At 49.3% G+C, this 14,233-nt stretch overlaps 1 protein-coding gene across 1 annotated transcript; it reads left to right on the forward strand.

Moving 5' to 3' along the window:
- Positions 1 to 3,831: 3,831 nt before the first annotated feature.
- HOXC4 (homeobox C4) lies at positions 3,832 to 5,886 on the forward strand (the record flags this gene model as incomplete). The annotated part of the gene is made up of 3 exons (XM_081058210.1): positions 3,832 to 3,939; positions 4,593 to 5,037; positions 5,531 to 5,886. Exons 2-3 carry the CDS (start codon positions 4,599 to 4,601, stop codon positions 5,884 to 5,886), a joined length of 795 nt encoding a protein of 264 aa, XP_080914336.1. The 5' UTR covers positions 3,832 to 3,939; positions 4,593 to 4,598.
- Between the last annotated feature and the right edge of the window lie 8,347 nt (positions 5,887 to 14,233).

Here is a 14,233-nt window from a genome sequence, read left to right on the forward strand (position 1 = left end):
TCAAACACCCGAGGTGAAATGCAGGTCACTCTGTCTAACCAATATTAAAATGCAGCCACTTTTTAAAAAGCCACTTTAAACGAGATTTGAGGAAAATTGAATTCCAAGGAAGGCAAAGCAAGGAGGGGGAAATCCACGAAAGGACCTTGCCTATGGTCTCCAAAGAAACAAGAGAAATTTATCTTTAATATTTTAAAGGGGGGCAAATTAACATTCCATGATTGCTTTTTTTTTTTTTGAGACTATAAGTGATTCCAGGAGGAAAAAAAAAGGTTGAGCATTTTCTGGTGACACGTCTGGGTTATTAAAATCATTTTAGACCAATTCATTACTTTTACTGACAAGAGATTTAAGAAAAAAATCAATTAAGCATTTGCATATTCTTTTGCATACATTAGCCCTGCCTGCTGGCATTAGAAAGGGACAAAAATACACGTACATACATACATACATACACACACACACGCAGAAAAAATTGGATAATAGTATTACTTTAGTTTGGGGTTTTCAAGTTGCTCGGAGAAAAAATAAAAATGAAATGAATTACTTGATTGCATACCATCTAAAAGTCAATTTATTTGAGGAAGAAGAAAGAGACATGTTTCAATTTTTAATCTCTAAAATAACAGCAACAGAAACCTCATACACACACCAAAAAATATCCTGCACTTCTGAGAACCGGGAAAGCAATGACTCTCATTTTCCTTCTCTTTGCCTTTCCAAGTCCTGAGTTGGTTCTCCCATTTATTTTTCCCCCTAGGAAAATCCAGGGAGTCTGAGAGGTGAGATTTTAATGCAGCACAGAATCTGTGGAGCCGCTGAGGTCTCTCAGCCGGCAGCTTGTTACTGGGGAGGGGAGGAATATGGGTTATCCAACGGTCAGTATGGTAATCCGGGCACAATAAGGCCGCGCACACAATGGACACATATTTTTCTTCAGCGGTGTCAGAAGGGAAGCGCTTTGTACTGAAACATGTTTCCGAAAGAGAAACCAGATCAAGATTTAGAAAGGAGATGGGGCATTCAGAGAGCATTTGGAAGCTGGCAAAAGGTGGTTAGAAAAATAAAAAATAAAATTAGGAGGTGGAGGGCAGAGCCGGGATGGAGAGATCTGGCAAGACAGGAGGCAGAAGGTGAAGCACAAAAGGAGACAGGACCAGATACAGGATTCATCACAGGCGAGAGCCACTTTAGTCCCCCCACCCCATTAAATCAATGCTAAGTGCAGGAGCCCTCCGAAGGGGGTTGATTTCTGTACTGGTCATAAGTGAAAATGTTTGTATGTATGCATGTAGTGGAGTCTGGCTTGCTATTTCCCCCATATGTTAGGCGACTTCCTTGCCTATAGGAGCCCAAAGAGAGTTTTTTGGGGGGAGGGGTAAACGATGTAGATGAGTGTGGGTATATTTGGGGTAATCTCCCAGATTTCACTTTCTGGATGTACATGTTGAATTAACTGTGCAAACCTGGAATGAGAACTACACTTATTTATGGCTGCAAGGAGGCATTTAATATATTAATAAATTATATATATATGTATATATTTGTTAGCCATAATAATCAAAGACAGACTTGACATTCAGTTGGAGGCATCTGAACTCACTGTATCTACTTACACATACTGGCCCGAAGTGGGTTTCCTGCTTTAGCTCCTACCCACCTGCAGGAGCTCAGAATCCTGGGGATTGAGGATGCAGGATGGGCAATACCTTGAGGACTCCCTAACAAGCCCAGGAGGATGAAGAGATTGAAGAAGTGTGGGTTGAGGAGGGGGCAGGGCTGGTAGAAGGTAAGTGTGAGCGCAGGGAGGAGGAGAAGCAGGCTAAGACCTCACCTCTTCAGGTGGGGGAAAGAATATTCTGAGCCATGATGGGGTGGGGCAGCCTGATCCAAGTGCAGGCTTATAAGGGAGGTTGGGGGTGAGGCTGGAAGGGTTTCTCCTCCTTCAGCAACCCTCACCCTACCCTACCTGAGATCCCTGGAACTTTGGTTCTCCCCATGGGGTAGTCTGAGGCTGTGGTTCAGACTTTCTGTAGGTCAGCATTCAGCACTGGTTTCTCTTTGCCCTCTTCCAGAATCTTATAATCAACCCACCCCACCATCAATAATTACAAAAAATAAAACCCTCACACACCGCACTCCAAACCACTATCAACCAAGCAGCAGCATTCCCCTCCTCAAGTTCCCAAGTTCCAATTCCAACCAAACCAGCCAGTCCTCATGCACAGAGGGGTCCCAGATAGGAGTGGACAGGGTTTCTCACCAACTGTGGAAATGTGGGAATCTCCTCCCAGAGATGGTCCACCTCCAGGGAATTCCTGTTCTCTCACCCACCTGGTAGCAGTGGGGCAGGGCACTGTCCTCTTGGGATATGCAGGGACACCCCTCCCAAACACCTATTGCGCCTGGGGTGAGTGTGGGGGCCCTGAGCATTGGAGGAGGGAAGGTAGCCAGGGGCCCAGGACAGAATCAGCTCCTCTGGGCAATGGCTGTGGCCCAGCGTCTTTCTCATCCCTGCGCTCAGGGAGAGCCCTAATTTGTAAGTGGGGACCCTCTCCTGCATCTCAAAGGTGGTGAGAGACAGGTTGAGACTCTCCCGCCTTCAGTCTCTCTCTCACAAGGGCTTTTTTTTTTTCCTCTTTCCCCTCCTCATTCCCTTAATTGCAGATGTTCTAATTAAACCCTCAAATAGTTGTTATGCCGTTTTTAAAGGGTACTTATTCAAGTGTCAACCAGGCTGGGCTGGGAGGAGGCAGCGTAGGGCGGCGAATTAAAGGTAGATTGACTAATCACGGCGGCGATCATAATAATAAAATCAGAGGGGAAAAAATCACATTACGACTTTTCGTGGAAAGGAGGGAGCAGGCAGCCAGCGGCCGCCAGCCCTGCGCCGCCGCCGACACAAAGAGTGCGGGCGATTCCGCGAGACTGATTTATGACGTTTTACAGCCCTATAAAAGCTGTAGCGACGAGGCAAGCGCTCCTACCACCGCTGGCAGATTTAGTCTAATAAATAAAACATAAACAGTTAACTTTATGTGTCACTTTTATTGTTATCAAGTAAAATATAGCCGAGCCCCGGCAAGCTATGATTTTAAACTATAATTGTTATCAAGTACAACAAGGGGACCCGGCTCCCTCCCTGGGCTCTCCCTCCTGCGCCCCCCCCAACTCTGAATTATGGGATCAGTTAATTGGAATTGGTGGAATGACGTGGCCACCCCTAGCTGAGGGGGGGTTGGAAAGCAGCTCTCCTTGCCCCCTCCCTCCTCCATGGCCCAGCTACCCAAATACCAGAGTATTCCTGTGAATAAGTGGCAGAGAGAGGGGGAGGAGGTGGGAATGGACTGGAGACCCCTAAGGCCCGCCCAGCCTCCCCAGCTTGCTTGGTGAGCTCACCCCTCAGCTTTTGGAAGGCAGCCTGGAGCTGGCCCTTGGGAATGTGTGTTTACATGTAAACACATGTGTTACATGGATACAATTCCTGGCCAGAAGCAGGGTTTACCCACACAGGCCTCCCTCTTAGCTAGGTCTGCCCTCTGTGGGGATGGAGAAGAAAGAGCTCCCAGGGCCTTGGCTGGGCACCATCACAGTGCATTGACTCCTGGCACGTTGCTCTCCTCTTTCCCCAGCTCCTTAGGAAGCAATCTTGGAGGTAGTTGTCGGAAAGCAGCAGGCCAGACAGAATGGAGAGTGGAAACAGCAACCAGCAGTAGAAGAGATCTTCTGTTCCTAGGCTGGGGTAGGGAGGGTCAGTGGGTACTAAGGGAGGGCAAGGCTTCTGAACTCTGTTTTTGCCAACCACTTCCTGTCTCTCTTCAGCGGGGCCTCTACCCCCAGACCTCCAGAAATGACGTCAGAATCATTTGCATCCCGCTGCCTCTACCTGCCCGGTCCAGCTGGGACCCTGCCTCCCCGGCCCCGTGGCCAGAGGGTTGGGTGAGTGTGTATGGAGAAAGGGGCTGGACTTTGGTATCCTTGGATGGGGGTTGGGCACCCCTGGCTCCTCAGCCTCCTGGGCTCAGCCTGGGCCCCTCCCCATCCAACCTTCACTCCAGCCCTCATTCAACTTCCTCTTCCTGCGAAAGAGGGGCGCTGCCCGGTGACCTACACAGACTGAGACAGGCTCGCCATGAATGGAGACCTCTGGAAAAGCTCAGGAGTGGAGGCCCAACGGGCCCACCCGAGGCCCAAGGGGAGACCCTGCGAGGGGGCTGAATCACAGCCTCCCGACTGCCCCCACCCCCAATGTCCAGCCTTTGGAGGGGAGCTGGGGGCTTCTCATTTCCTTTTGCAGGAGAGGGTTGTCAGTCGGCGGGATATGCACTGGGGGCACCCCAGCCCCTGCCAGCTAACCCCACATCACCACCACCACCACCACCACCCCAGCATCACCACCACCACCACACACACAAAAAAATTGGATACATTTTGAATAAAGCGATTCGGTTCCTTATCCGGGGACTGAGTTGCTCCGTGTGATTGGCCGGCGGAGTCACATGGTGAAAGTAACTTTACAGGGTCGCTAGCTAGTAGGAGGGCTTTATGGAGCAGAAAAACGACAAAGCGAGAAAAATTATTTTCCACTCCAGAAATTAATGATCATGAGCTCGTATTTGATGGACTCTAACTACATCGATCCGAAATTTCCTCCATGCGAAGAATATTCGCAAAATAGCTACATCCCTGAACACAGTCCGGAATATTACAGCCGGACCAGGGAATCGGGATTCCAGCATCACCACCAGGAGCTGTACCCACCACCGCCTCCGCGCCCTAGCTACCCTGAGCGCCAATATAGCTGCACCAGTCTCCAGGGGCCGGGCAATTCGCGAGGCCACGGGCCGGCCCAGGCGGGCCACCACCACCCCGAGAAATCACAGCCGCTCTGCGAGCCGGCGCCTCTCTCAGGCGCCTCCGCCTCCCCGTCCCCAGCCCCGCCAGCCTGCAGCCAGCCAGCCCCTGACCATCCCTCCAGCGCCGCCAGCAAGCAACCCATAGTCTACCCATGGATGAAAAAAATCCACGTTAGCACGGGTAGGCAACTTTGCTTTTTGCTCTCCCCCTCCCTCTCCTCTTCCCCAGTCCTCCCCACCCTCCCCGGCCCCCTCCGGCCCCCGTCCTCCTTTCTATCCTTCCCCCTCTCTCTCCAGGAGCGACTCTGGGTTAGCACAATTGAACTGGATTTACGAGCGAGAATGGGTAATTACATCCCCCATAAATTTTATGGCTTAGCTACTCTGGGCAGTCCGAGCCATGTGCTACGATCTGTTATGTATGTGTGAAAACTATGCTCGCTTTCTAAGGGCGCATAAATAATTCAGTGTCGTTACAATGAGGATTCCCCTCTTATTACACTACAAAGTCTCCAGCTTCCTTCAACTTCTTTATAACCCATTTAGCTTGATGACTTTATTTCCACCACTCCCTCCTCCTGTTCTACAGAGCTGAGGTTTGGGTGAGGGTGGGGGGCGGGGAGCCTGCCGCCTCTGAACCCCACTATTTGCTTTTCCCCTCCCCATTCCCCCAGTGAACCCCAATTATAACGGAGGGGAACCCAAGCGCTCCAGGACAGCCTACACTCGGCAGCAAGTCTTGGAATTAGAGAAAGAGTTTCATTACAATCGCTACCTGACCCGAAGGAGAAGGATCGAGATCGCCCATTCGCTGTGCCTCTCTGAGAGGCAGATCAAAATCTGGTTCCAAAACCGTCGCATGAAATGGAAGAAGGACCACCGACTCCCCAACACCAAAGTCAGGTCAGCGCCCCCGGCCGGCGCTGCGCCCAGCACCCTCTCAGCAGCCACCCCGGGCACTTCTGAAGACCACTCCCAGAGCGCCACGCCGCCGGAGCAGCAACGGGCAGAGGACATTACCAGGTTATAAAACATAACTCACATCCTGCCCCCACCCCATGCCCCCATCCGCCCCTCATACACAAATTGACTCTTATTTATAAATTTAATATATATATATATATTGGTTCTTTTCTCTCTTCCTCCCACTTTATCCCTTGTCAATTCCAAACAGACAAAACAGATAAACAAACAAGCCCCCTGCCCTTCTCTCCCTTCCACCGTTAAGGACCCTTTTAAGCATGTGATGTTGTCTTAGCATGGTACCTGCTGGGTGTTTTTTTTTTTAAGGCCATTTTGGGGGGTAATTTATTTTTTAAGAAAAAAGCTGCAGAAATTATATATTGCAAGGTGTGATGGTCTGGTTTGGGTGAATTTCAGGGGAAATGAGGAAAAGAAAAAAGGAAAGATTTTTAAGCCAATTCTCATCCTTCTCCTCCTCCTCCTCCTTCCCCCCTCTTTCCTTAGGCCGTTTGCATTGAAAATGCACCAGGGGAGGTTAGTGAGGGGGAAGTCATTTTAAGGAGAACAAAGCTATGAAGTTCTTTTGTATTATTGTTGTGGGGGGAGGCTGGGAGGAGAGGGGGGAAGACAGCAGACAAAGCTAAATGCATCTGGAGAGCCTCTCAGAGCTGTTCAGTTTGAGGAGCCAAAAGAAAATTAAAATGAACTTTCAGTTCAGAGAGGCAGTCTATAGGTAGAATCCCCCCACCCCCATTGTGGTTATTGTGTTTTTGGACTGAATTTACTTGATTATTGTAAAACTTGCAATAAAGAATTTTAGTGTTGATGTGAAATGCCCCGTGATCAATAATAAACCAGTGGATGTGAATTAGTTTTACGTCAATGTCTGATGGTTTCTTTTGACCCCCCCTCCTCCTTCTGGCCTGATAACACCCCACCTTTTCTATAGTTGCCTAAGTTTACTCTAAGCAAATACACAAATCTTAACTCTCAACTCCAGTTTTTCAATGTCCTTAGAAGAACCAGCAAGGGGGTTGGGACAGGGTATCTTCAGAAGATGAAATGTGGAAGATTAGGGCTGATTTCTCGTGTCCCTTCCCTCTGAGTCTGCAGAGACTATATTCTCCTGGGGGTACTTACAGTGGAGATGGGAGGGGGGTTCCTCACTTTTCTATAGTTAGGCACAGTGATTTCTGTTTGTCTATTTCCCTCTCCCCCCTTTCCCTTCTCTTTGCTGAGTAGGCCTGCTTAATTTGCAGACAAGAAGGAACATTTAGGGAGTAGGATAGAGAAGAGTTTTCATCATTTAGGGCCCTTTAGGTTGAGGGATTAAGAAAGATGCCCCCTCAACATGTGCATTCTCCTTAAAAGAAGAAAGATTTTGAGTTGGTGATTCTCAAGCAGCAAAGTGACCTGTCGGGATGGCTTCTCTGTTTGTTTAGACTTGGAAAGAAGGGTGAAGTAGAGGCCAGAGGCCTGGGAGGCCCCCTTGCATGGGTAGGCCTCAAAGCCTGATGATTGCAGATAATGAAGAACTTTTATTTTTTTCCCTAACTTTTATAATGGACCTGCCAGTTGTTGAGCAAAGACGCAGGGAGAGTCAGAGACCACCTGTCTTCCTGTAACCTTCCAGGTTCCGCAGGGCTGGGGGAAGGCTAGAACAAGACTCTCTGGCTGTAAATCATTTTTTAAAAATTGTTTCCTTGGGGCTCAAAAAATAAACAAATTAAGAAAACTGGTCTGGATTACCTGAATAAGTAATTTAAGGCAAAGCCTCCCAAATAATTCTGGTCCTGAAGACCAAGCTCTAAGCAAGGCCTGCTCAAATTTTTGCTTGTTTATTGGGAGAAGGTAGGGGAAGAAGTTGGTGAGCTTCTCAGGCAATTTATCCACATTTCAGGATAGAAGGCTATTAGAAGTAGGAGAGAGAGGGCGAAGAGATCTGGGGTATGTAGGGGAACCAGAGATACTCCTTTCCTCTATTCTCAAATTCTGGAGTAAAAGGCAACAAGGAGATCAAGTTGTGAAAATCTGTTTGGTGTGCTCTGGATTTTTTTCTTCTTGTACCACTTGCTGACTGGTACTTGGAGTGGTGTGTGTGTGTGTGTGTGTGTGTGTGTGTGTGTGTGTGTGTGTGTGTGTATTGGGGGAAATCACTTGGTCCTGTAGGTCTACTTTCTCCTCCCTCAATGGTGCCCTGGAGACAGCAAAAACATGCTGCCTACAGTGTGAGGAAGCAGGGCCAACAATTATCTGGAGTTACTTTATGTAATCAAGTGAATTAGTGGCCAAATCTGACTGTAGCTCCTGTCATCTTGAGGCAGTTGACTTTGGGGCAGAAAGAGAGGGTCTAGCTGTGCTTGGGAAAAGGGAAGGAAGGTCTGAGGGGTGGACTGGGTGTCTTTCCAAGCCTGTAAGTAGGATAAGATGAAAAGAGAGGGAGGAAATTAAAATCCATAGTCCTTTCCTATCTTTGCTCGGTTGGTTTTAGGGGAATTTATCCCCTCTCTTCCCAAAAGTGGAAGAGGTGGAAGCAAGAAGGGGGGAAAATCACTGTCTTTTTTTTCTTAAGCTTCTCCCTGAACTTGCTGAAGGGACACTCTTTAGCTCAGGAAAAGCAGCATAAAATGATTGGAACAGTTCTTTTATTTCCCTTCTTTAAGAGGGACTCTAATGTTTCCTTCCTCCTCTCACACATACACTCACAGTCATTCTCTCTGTCTCTTTCAGTACTTCTTGGTCTAAAACGGTGAAATATCAGAAATCTATAACTCTTGACAAAACAAAGCTAAACCCCTCTACATTTGAGGTTTTGAAGATTTTGGCCTCTGGTCTTCCCTCCAGTGGGCTCCACTCTCTCCTCTTTCCCCAAAGCTCTCCTTTGCCTTGGACCTGACCACCCAGAGTGGGGTCAGGCTCCCTGGGAGGGTTGGGTTGAGGGGTGTGGGGAGCCAACCTGAGCCAGGGCCCCTAGCTCCCGCAGTCTTGGTCCCCACTGCTGTTTATCCACCCGATGCTGCTACAGCCTCACTGGGAAGCCGAGGGCCAAGGGCTGGGTCTTTTATTGAAGTTGGGTAGAGCAGTAGGGGAAAGACTGGGGGGGGCGGGGAGGACGCAACCCAGGTTCACGGGGAGGACACAGCATTTTCTCTCTCATCGCCTTTATATTCGGCAGCGCCTCTGACCTCTCCCCCACCCCCATCTCTGACCCTCCCAAGCCAGCCCTGGCTCAGCCCCTGGTCTCCAGATAGGATGCCACTGCTTTTGTGGGGCTGGCGATTTCTTGCCCAGAGTAATGGGAGAGGCAAGGCGCATGAATGCCTGCTAGTGCATTGTATCTCTCTCTCCAATGGCCAAATAAAAAGAAGACGGGGTGAAACGACCAGTCTTCCAAGGTCCTCTCCAAGCACCAGGAGATCCCCACAGGTCAAAAATCCCCTTGACATGTAAGTAGTTAGTACTCCATCTGCTCTGGGGGTGAGGAGCATAGCAGTTTCAATCTCTGTCTCTGTTTGCCATTCAATTTTTATCTCAACTCCGGTCTTGGGGAGGGAAGGCTTTTGGATGGGGAAAATGGAGTTTCTGCGCCGACTCGTGTACTTGAGGAGCGAAGAAACTTGGCTCAAAAAGGAGAGAGAGAGCCGAGAAAGTGAGTCTGGGGGAAAGGACAGGGGAACTTTGTTTCTCTGAGGGCCTCTCACTGCTGTTTGTATGAAGTTTCCTACAAAGTTTTCTCTGCAAGCTGTGTGTCAGCTTTTTTCATGCATGGACTTGGCGGATTGCGATCCAGAGACATCTTCCTGATGTTAGATGTATACGTGTATTTGGGGGAGTGGTAAGGAAGAAAAAAAACAATTGAGGGGTTCTCCAGAGCTTGGGGCCAGGGTACCCCCTGCTAGGCACAGTTTGTCTGCTTTTCTAAGATTAGGAGACACTGACTAAGAAGGGGGGCCTTGAGATCAAAGGTGCTATGACGGGAAGGAGCAGCGGGCTGGGGCAACTCCACCATCTTTTTCTCTGCTTTTTGCCCAGTTCTGGGGGAGCATGCCTTCACAAAGACACTGTTCAGCTTTTATCTGGCACCTTACCTTTGGAGAGCTATTTCTAATTAAAATATTCCCCTTTCAAGAAACCCTTCTCAAGCTTGGAAAAAGAAATGGAAGCTCCCCTAACTCCAGCGGCCATGAGAGCGGAGGGAATATTTATTACCTCTCTGGATATCATTACCTAAGAATACAATTTTATGAACTTCCTAATCTGTTAGCTTGATTTATCTGGTTGGGCAGGAGCCCAAAACAAACATTTGGGGGATTTGGTAGAAAAGAAAGTATTTGCCTCTGACCCATCTTTCTGATAGAACTGACCACCCCTTTCGGCCTGCTTTTTCTGCACCCTGGATCGCTAGCCCCATTTTTATTTTTCCCCTGCAGCATGTGGCTACTTTGGGTAACCGATTTTTAGCTGCCTCTTGAGAATTAAAAATGGTAGCGTGCACTGTTTGAACCAGGGACTTGAAGGGGTACCTCAGCCACCTAAAAACCTGTGTAGCTTAAGGAGCTCCAATGCCTTTTGGATTTGGGGAACAGAGAGGAAACCAAGGTTTGTTCACCGCCCTCCAGGTCCAGGGGCCCCTTCTCAGACCTGGCTCTCCTTCTACTCCTCAGGATTTTTCTGTTTTTCGCTCTGGTGTCAGCTTCTTGAGCACAGAGTTCATCTAGAAGCGAGCCCACATTCACACAAGCAGGGCTAAGGGCCTCTGCAGCTCCACCTTCCTGCTTCCCGGTTCCTGCAGGCCCAGCTAGCTGACAAATCAGGAGGCAGGAAGACAAGGATGGGTAAGGAAGGGCCTGGGAGTATGTTTGAGGGTGAATAGGGTTACAGAGTCTAATACATGGGAAGGGACGATTTTAAATTTCCAGTCCCCTCAGCCATTGCCAGATTCCCTAAGAGTAGGTGTCCTCTGGCGTCTGCTCTGCTAGCCGTGATGGGGTATGTGAGTCAAGCCCAAAGAAGTTTCACCTCTACTCACTCCTCTTTTCTAACCCTCCCTTCCCAGGATCATAAATTGTGAGAGGAAATTATCTTCTGGGCAGAGAAACCCTAAAACGGAGCGTGTAGGAGGCAATGCCAAATAGCCCAACCCCAGGTTCCCGCTCCCCCCTCCGGCTTCCCCGGAAGCCGGGGGCTAGAGAATGGGGCACAAAGCGGCTGCCTTCACTCCAGGGTCCCGGCGCCCCTTCTCGGAGGGGCAGAGATCTGTTGGATCGGGAAATGGGGCCAGCACCGGCCCAGGCGAGATGCGAGAGGCCGGCGCCGGCCCGACCCCTCCTCCGGGTTCCACACCTCGTGTCCGCCCCGGGTGCAGCTGGGTCACGACCCCGGGCTCGGAACGCGGACAATAGCGCGTGGGGCGGGGGCAGCGGTCTGCGTGGCCCGCGGGGCAGGTTCACTGCGCGGTAAACTCCGCTCCACCCCGGGGTCTCGCCCTTTAGAGCCCCAACTCCCCTTTCTTTGCCCTATTCCACCTTCCATTTTTTCATAGAAAATTGAGCGGACTCTCAGTTGCTCCTCGACTGCCAATACTTGACTGTTACCATCACCAGATAAGGAGATTTCATTTTCTTTAAAAATGAAAAGATCGTTTTCTGAGTTACAAGAGCAGGAAATGGGACCCTCTCAAGATTTTTGAGGGGATAGAGATGGGAGATCTATTTAGTGGTGGAAGCGTCCCTAACCGGGACTTGACGACTGAAGAATCCCAGTCTCCTCCATCAGAAGAATTCCAGACCAAGAGTGGGTCCTCCCGAAACCTCCACTCCAAATCATAGGAAGAATTGCCTCCCTCTTCCCCTGGCTTTTGTCTCTGGAGGCCAGGTTAGATCAGGGCTCTTAAAAAGGGGAAACACGTTCTCAAATCTGATGGGCAAGGACAAGGCTGGGCTATCCATGGGGGCAGGGGTGAGTCACTTGGAAGATGTCCCCCACCAATCAGTTTGTTCTTGTTGGGGCAATCTCTCCTCACCCCATGGCTCTTACTTTCTACATGGGGAGTCTTTCCATTCAGCTGGAACACTTTGGAAAATAAGGTTACAGAATAGGGGTCGAATTCAAGCTGGAGGGAAAAAAGGCAGACCGTGTGGGGAGAGGAGAAAATGGCGGAGTTATGGCATATTCCCATGTATATTTGCTCCTGCCTTTAGCTGCCTTTCTCCAGCCCCTTGCCTCACCCTAACCTTCCTGACTGGGCTCAAGGCGAGATGGGGAGAGGTGGGTCTCTCAGCAGGAAACCTCTCTTCTTGGACTCAGTCTCTCTGATGATATGAACTGTTTTGGAATGTGACTGCCTCCAGCTCTGTCTGTCTGTCTTTGCTCAGCTGTTTCAAGTTCTCTGCTCAGCATTCCTGCTGCTTTCTGTGCTCCATATTTCCTCATATCCTTGCTCCTCTGCCCCTCTCATTCTGCAATAATCCTCTGGGACAATCCCCAGCCTCAGTGTTCCTCCTCGAACTCCCCTCCAACAGAGAAAGCTGAGGAAGAGGAACCAAAAGGCAATCTGGGAAGGACAGCTGAGGTTCAAAGGTTTCTTGCTGAGCTTCCAATCCAGGACACCTCAGGGGCTGAGCTGACCACCCCATAGTGGCCCCGGGACCAGCAGCGAATAGGACAGGTTTTATAGCTGGGGGCAGATGTTGGTTTAGCCATCTCACCCGGATTCTCCTTTATCTCTCCTCCACCAAAGAGTCTCCGATCCCCACTATACCTTTGTTTTCTTTCCTTTCCCCCCTCCTCCCCCTCCTCTTTCTCTGTTTGATCCTTCCTGTCTTTCCTCCTCAAATTATTTCTTTAGATCTGGAAGCATCTGTTCCTGCCCACCCCTCCCCCAACACCCCTTTCCCCCCCTCCCTCCACCTTTAGCAGTTAAAGAAGCCCACAAATGTAAAGCCTCTGTCCTGTATCCTGTTCTGCTACCCCGGGGCCCACAGACCTTTGAGGCCAAATCTTGAGACCTCTCCCCAACTCCCAGTCACTTGCATTGTCTCAGCTGGAAAGGGTCCTGGAATTGCACAATTTGAGTCTTGGCCTGGCCAGGGACCAGTCTCTTCTCTCTCAGGGACAGTTATCCATTAAATTCAGGTAAAAGCAAGCCATCTGAGGTAAGAGGGTTTGGTGCTGAATTATGTAGATAATTGCCCCAGTTCTTTGATGGGCTCTTTTGGGCTCCAGATTTTGAACATATCTTCATATTCTGACTGTAGAGGAGAGATGGCCTTTCCTAACCTCTTTATCTGGTCATTCTTTATCACCTCTCCTGCCCCTTTCTTTGGTTGCAAAAACGTTTGCTGAGAAATGAAAATGTCCCTCAGTTCCTCCCAGAATTCCACAATGTAAACTGAGGAGACAAGGCAGTGTTCATACTGTGCACATCGGAGGGCTCTCTTCTCTGTCTTCCAAAAAAGAAACAAAACAATGACTCCCTCACTTCCTCCTTCCTCCACTCATACCCAGGAATATGTAGTCTCCAAAGCTTGAAGGAGAGGGTTGTAAACCCAATCAGGACAGACAATAGCTTGTCTTTTATCTTCTTAGTCAATTGAGTTGGATCTGAGTCCAGCTAATTCAGGCCCAAGACTCTTGAACTCTTCCTGGTAGACCTGTCTCTAGCAACAACCCACTTTATTATCCCACAACACCAGATTGGAATAGTCCCGAGGTCCTTGTCCTAATGCCCACAGTTGAAAACTGCTGGAAAAGAGTAAGTCTTCCTCTCTCCCTCCTCTCCAGCCCTGCTTGGGATCCTGCCCTCTCTTCTCTCCTTGAAGACTGGTGGTTGGCCGAGAGCCCCAGATTCCTGCTCCCTGTGGCTCTGCCACTCAGTTTCCATGGTGATGAGAGGCAACTGAACTACCCCTACCCCTCCTCCATACCACTGGTTGGATAGACCTAGACCAGCCACAATGTTCTCTGGGAGAACCTAACCTAAGAATACAGGAGATGGGAGCCTGTATTTTGTTATAGCATCTTTGCTAATTAATCAGGATGGAAGCAGGAAGACTGGGGAGAGAGTCACTCTCTCCTGTCTACAACTTCACGTAGTCCTTTCTCTCTGCAAATGTGTTTACCTAGAGGCACACCCTAAAAACATGCATAACACATACGTGTAAGGACCTCAACACATTCATTTTTTCTGTTCATATATGCGTGGGTAGGTGACTTTGCTGAAAGTGATGTGTGTGTGTGTGTGTGTGTGTGTGTGTATAGAGGTGATGAGTGAAAGAGAATAACATCCCAGCACCGATGAAGTAGGTTCTTTGACTTATCACTGATGCCAATAGTGATTGATGCCAATAGTGACAGAGGCTTTTGCTGTCTCCCCTCCCCCTACACTGTTCTTAAAGGTCTGACCCTTTGCTGAA

Source organism: Rhinolophus hipposideros (assembly GCF_964194185.1).
Source record: "Rhinolophus hipposideros genome assembly, chromosome: 9".
NCBI lineage: Eukaryota > Metazoa > Chordata > Mammalia > Chiroptera > Rhinolophidae > Rhinolophus > Rhinolophus hipposideros.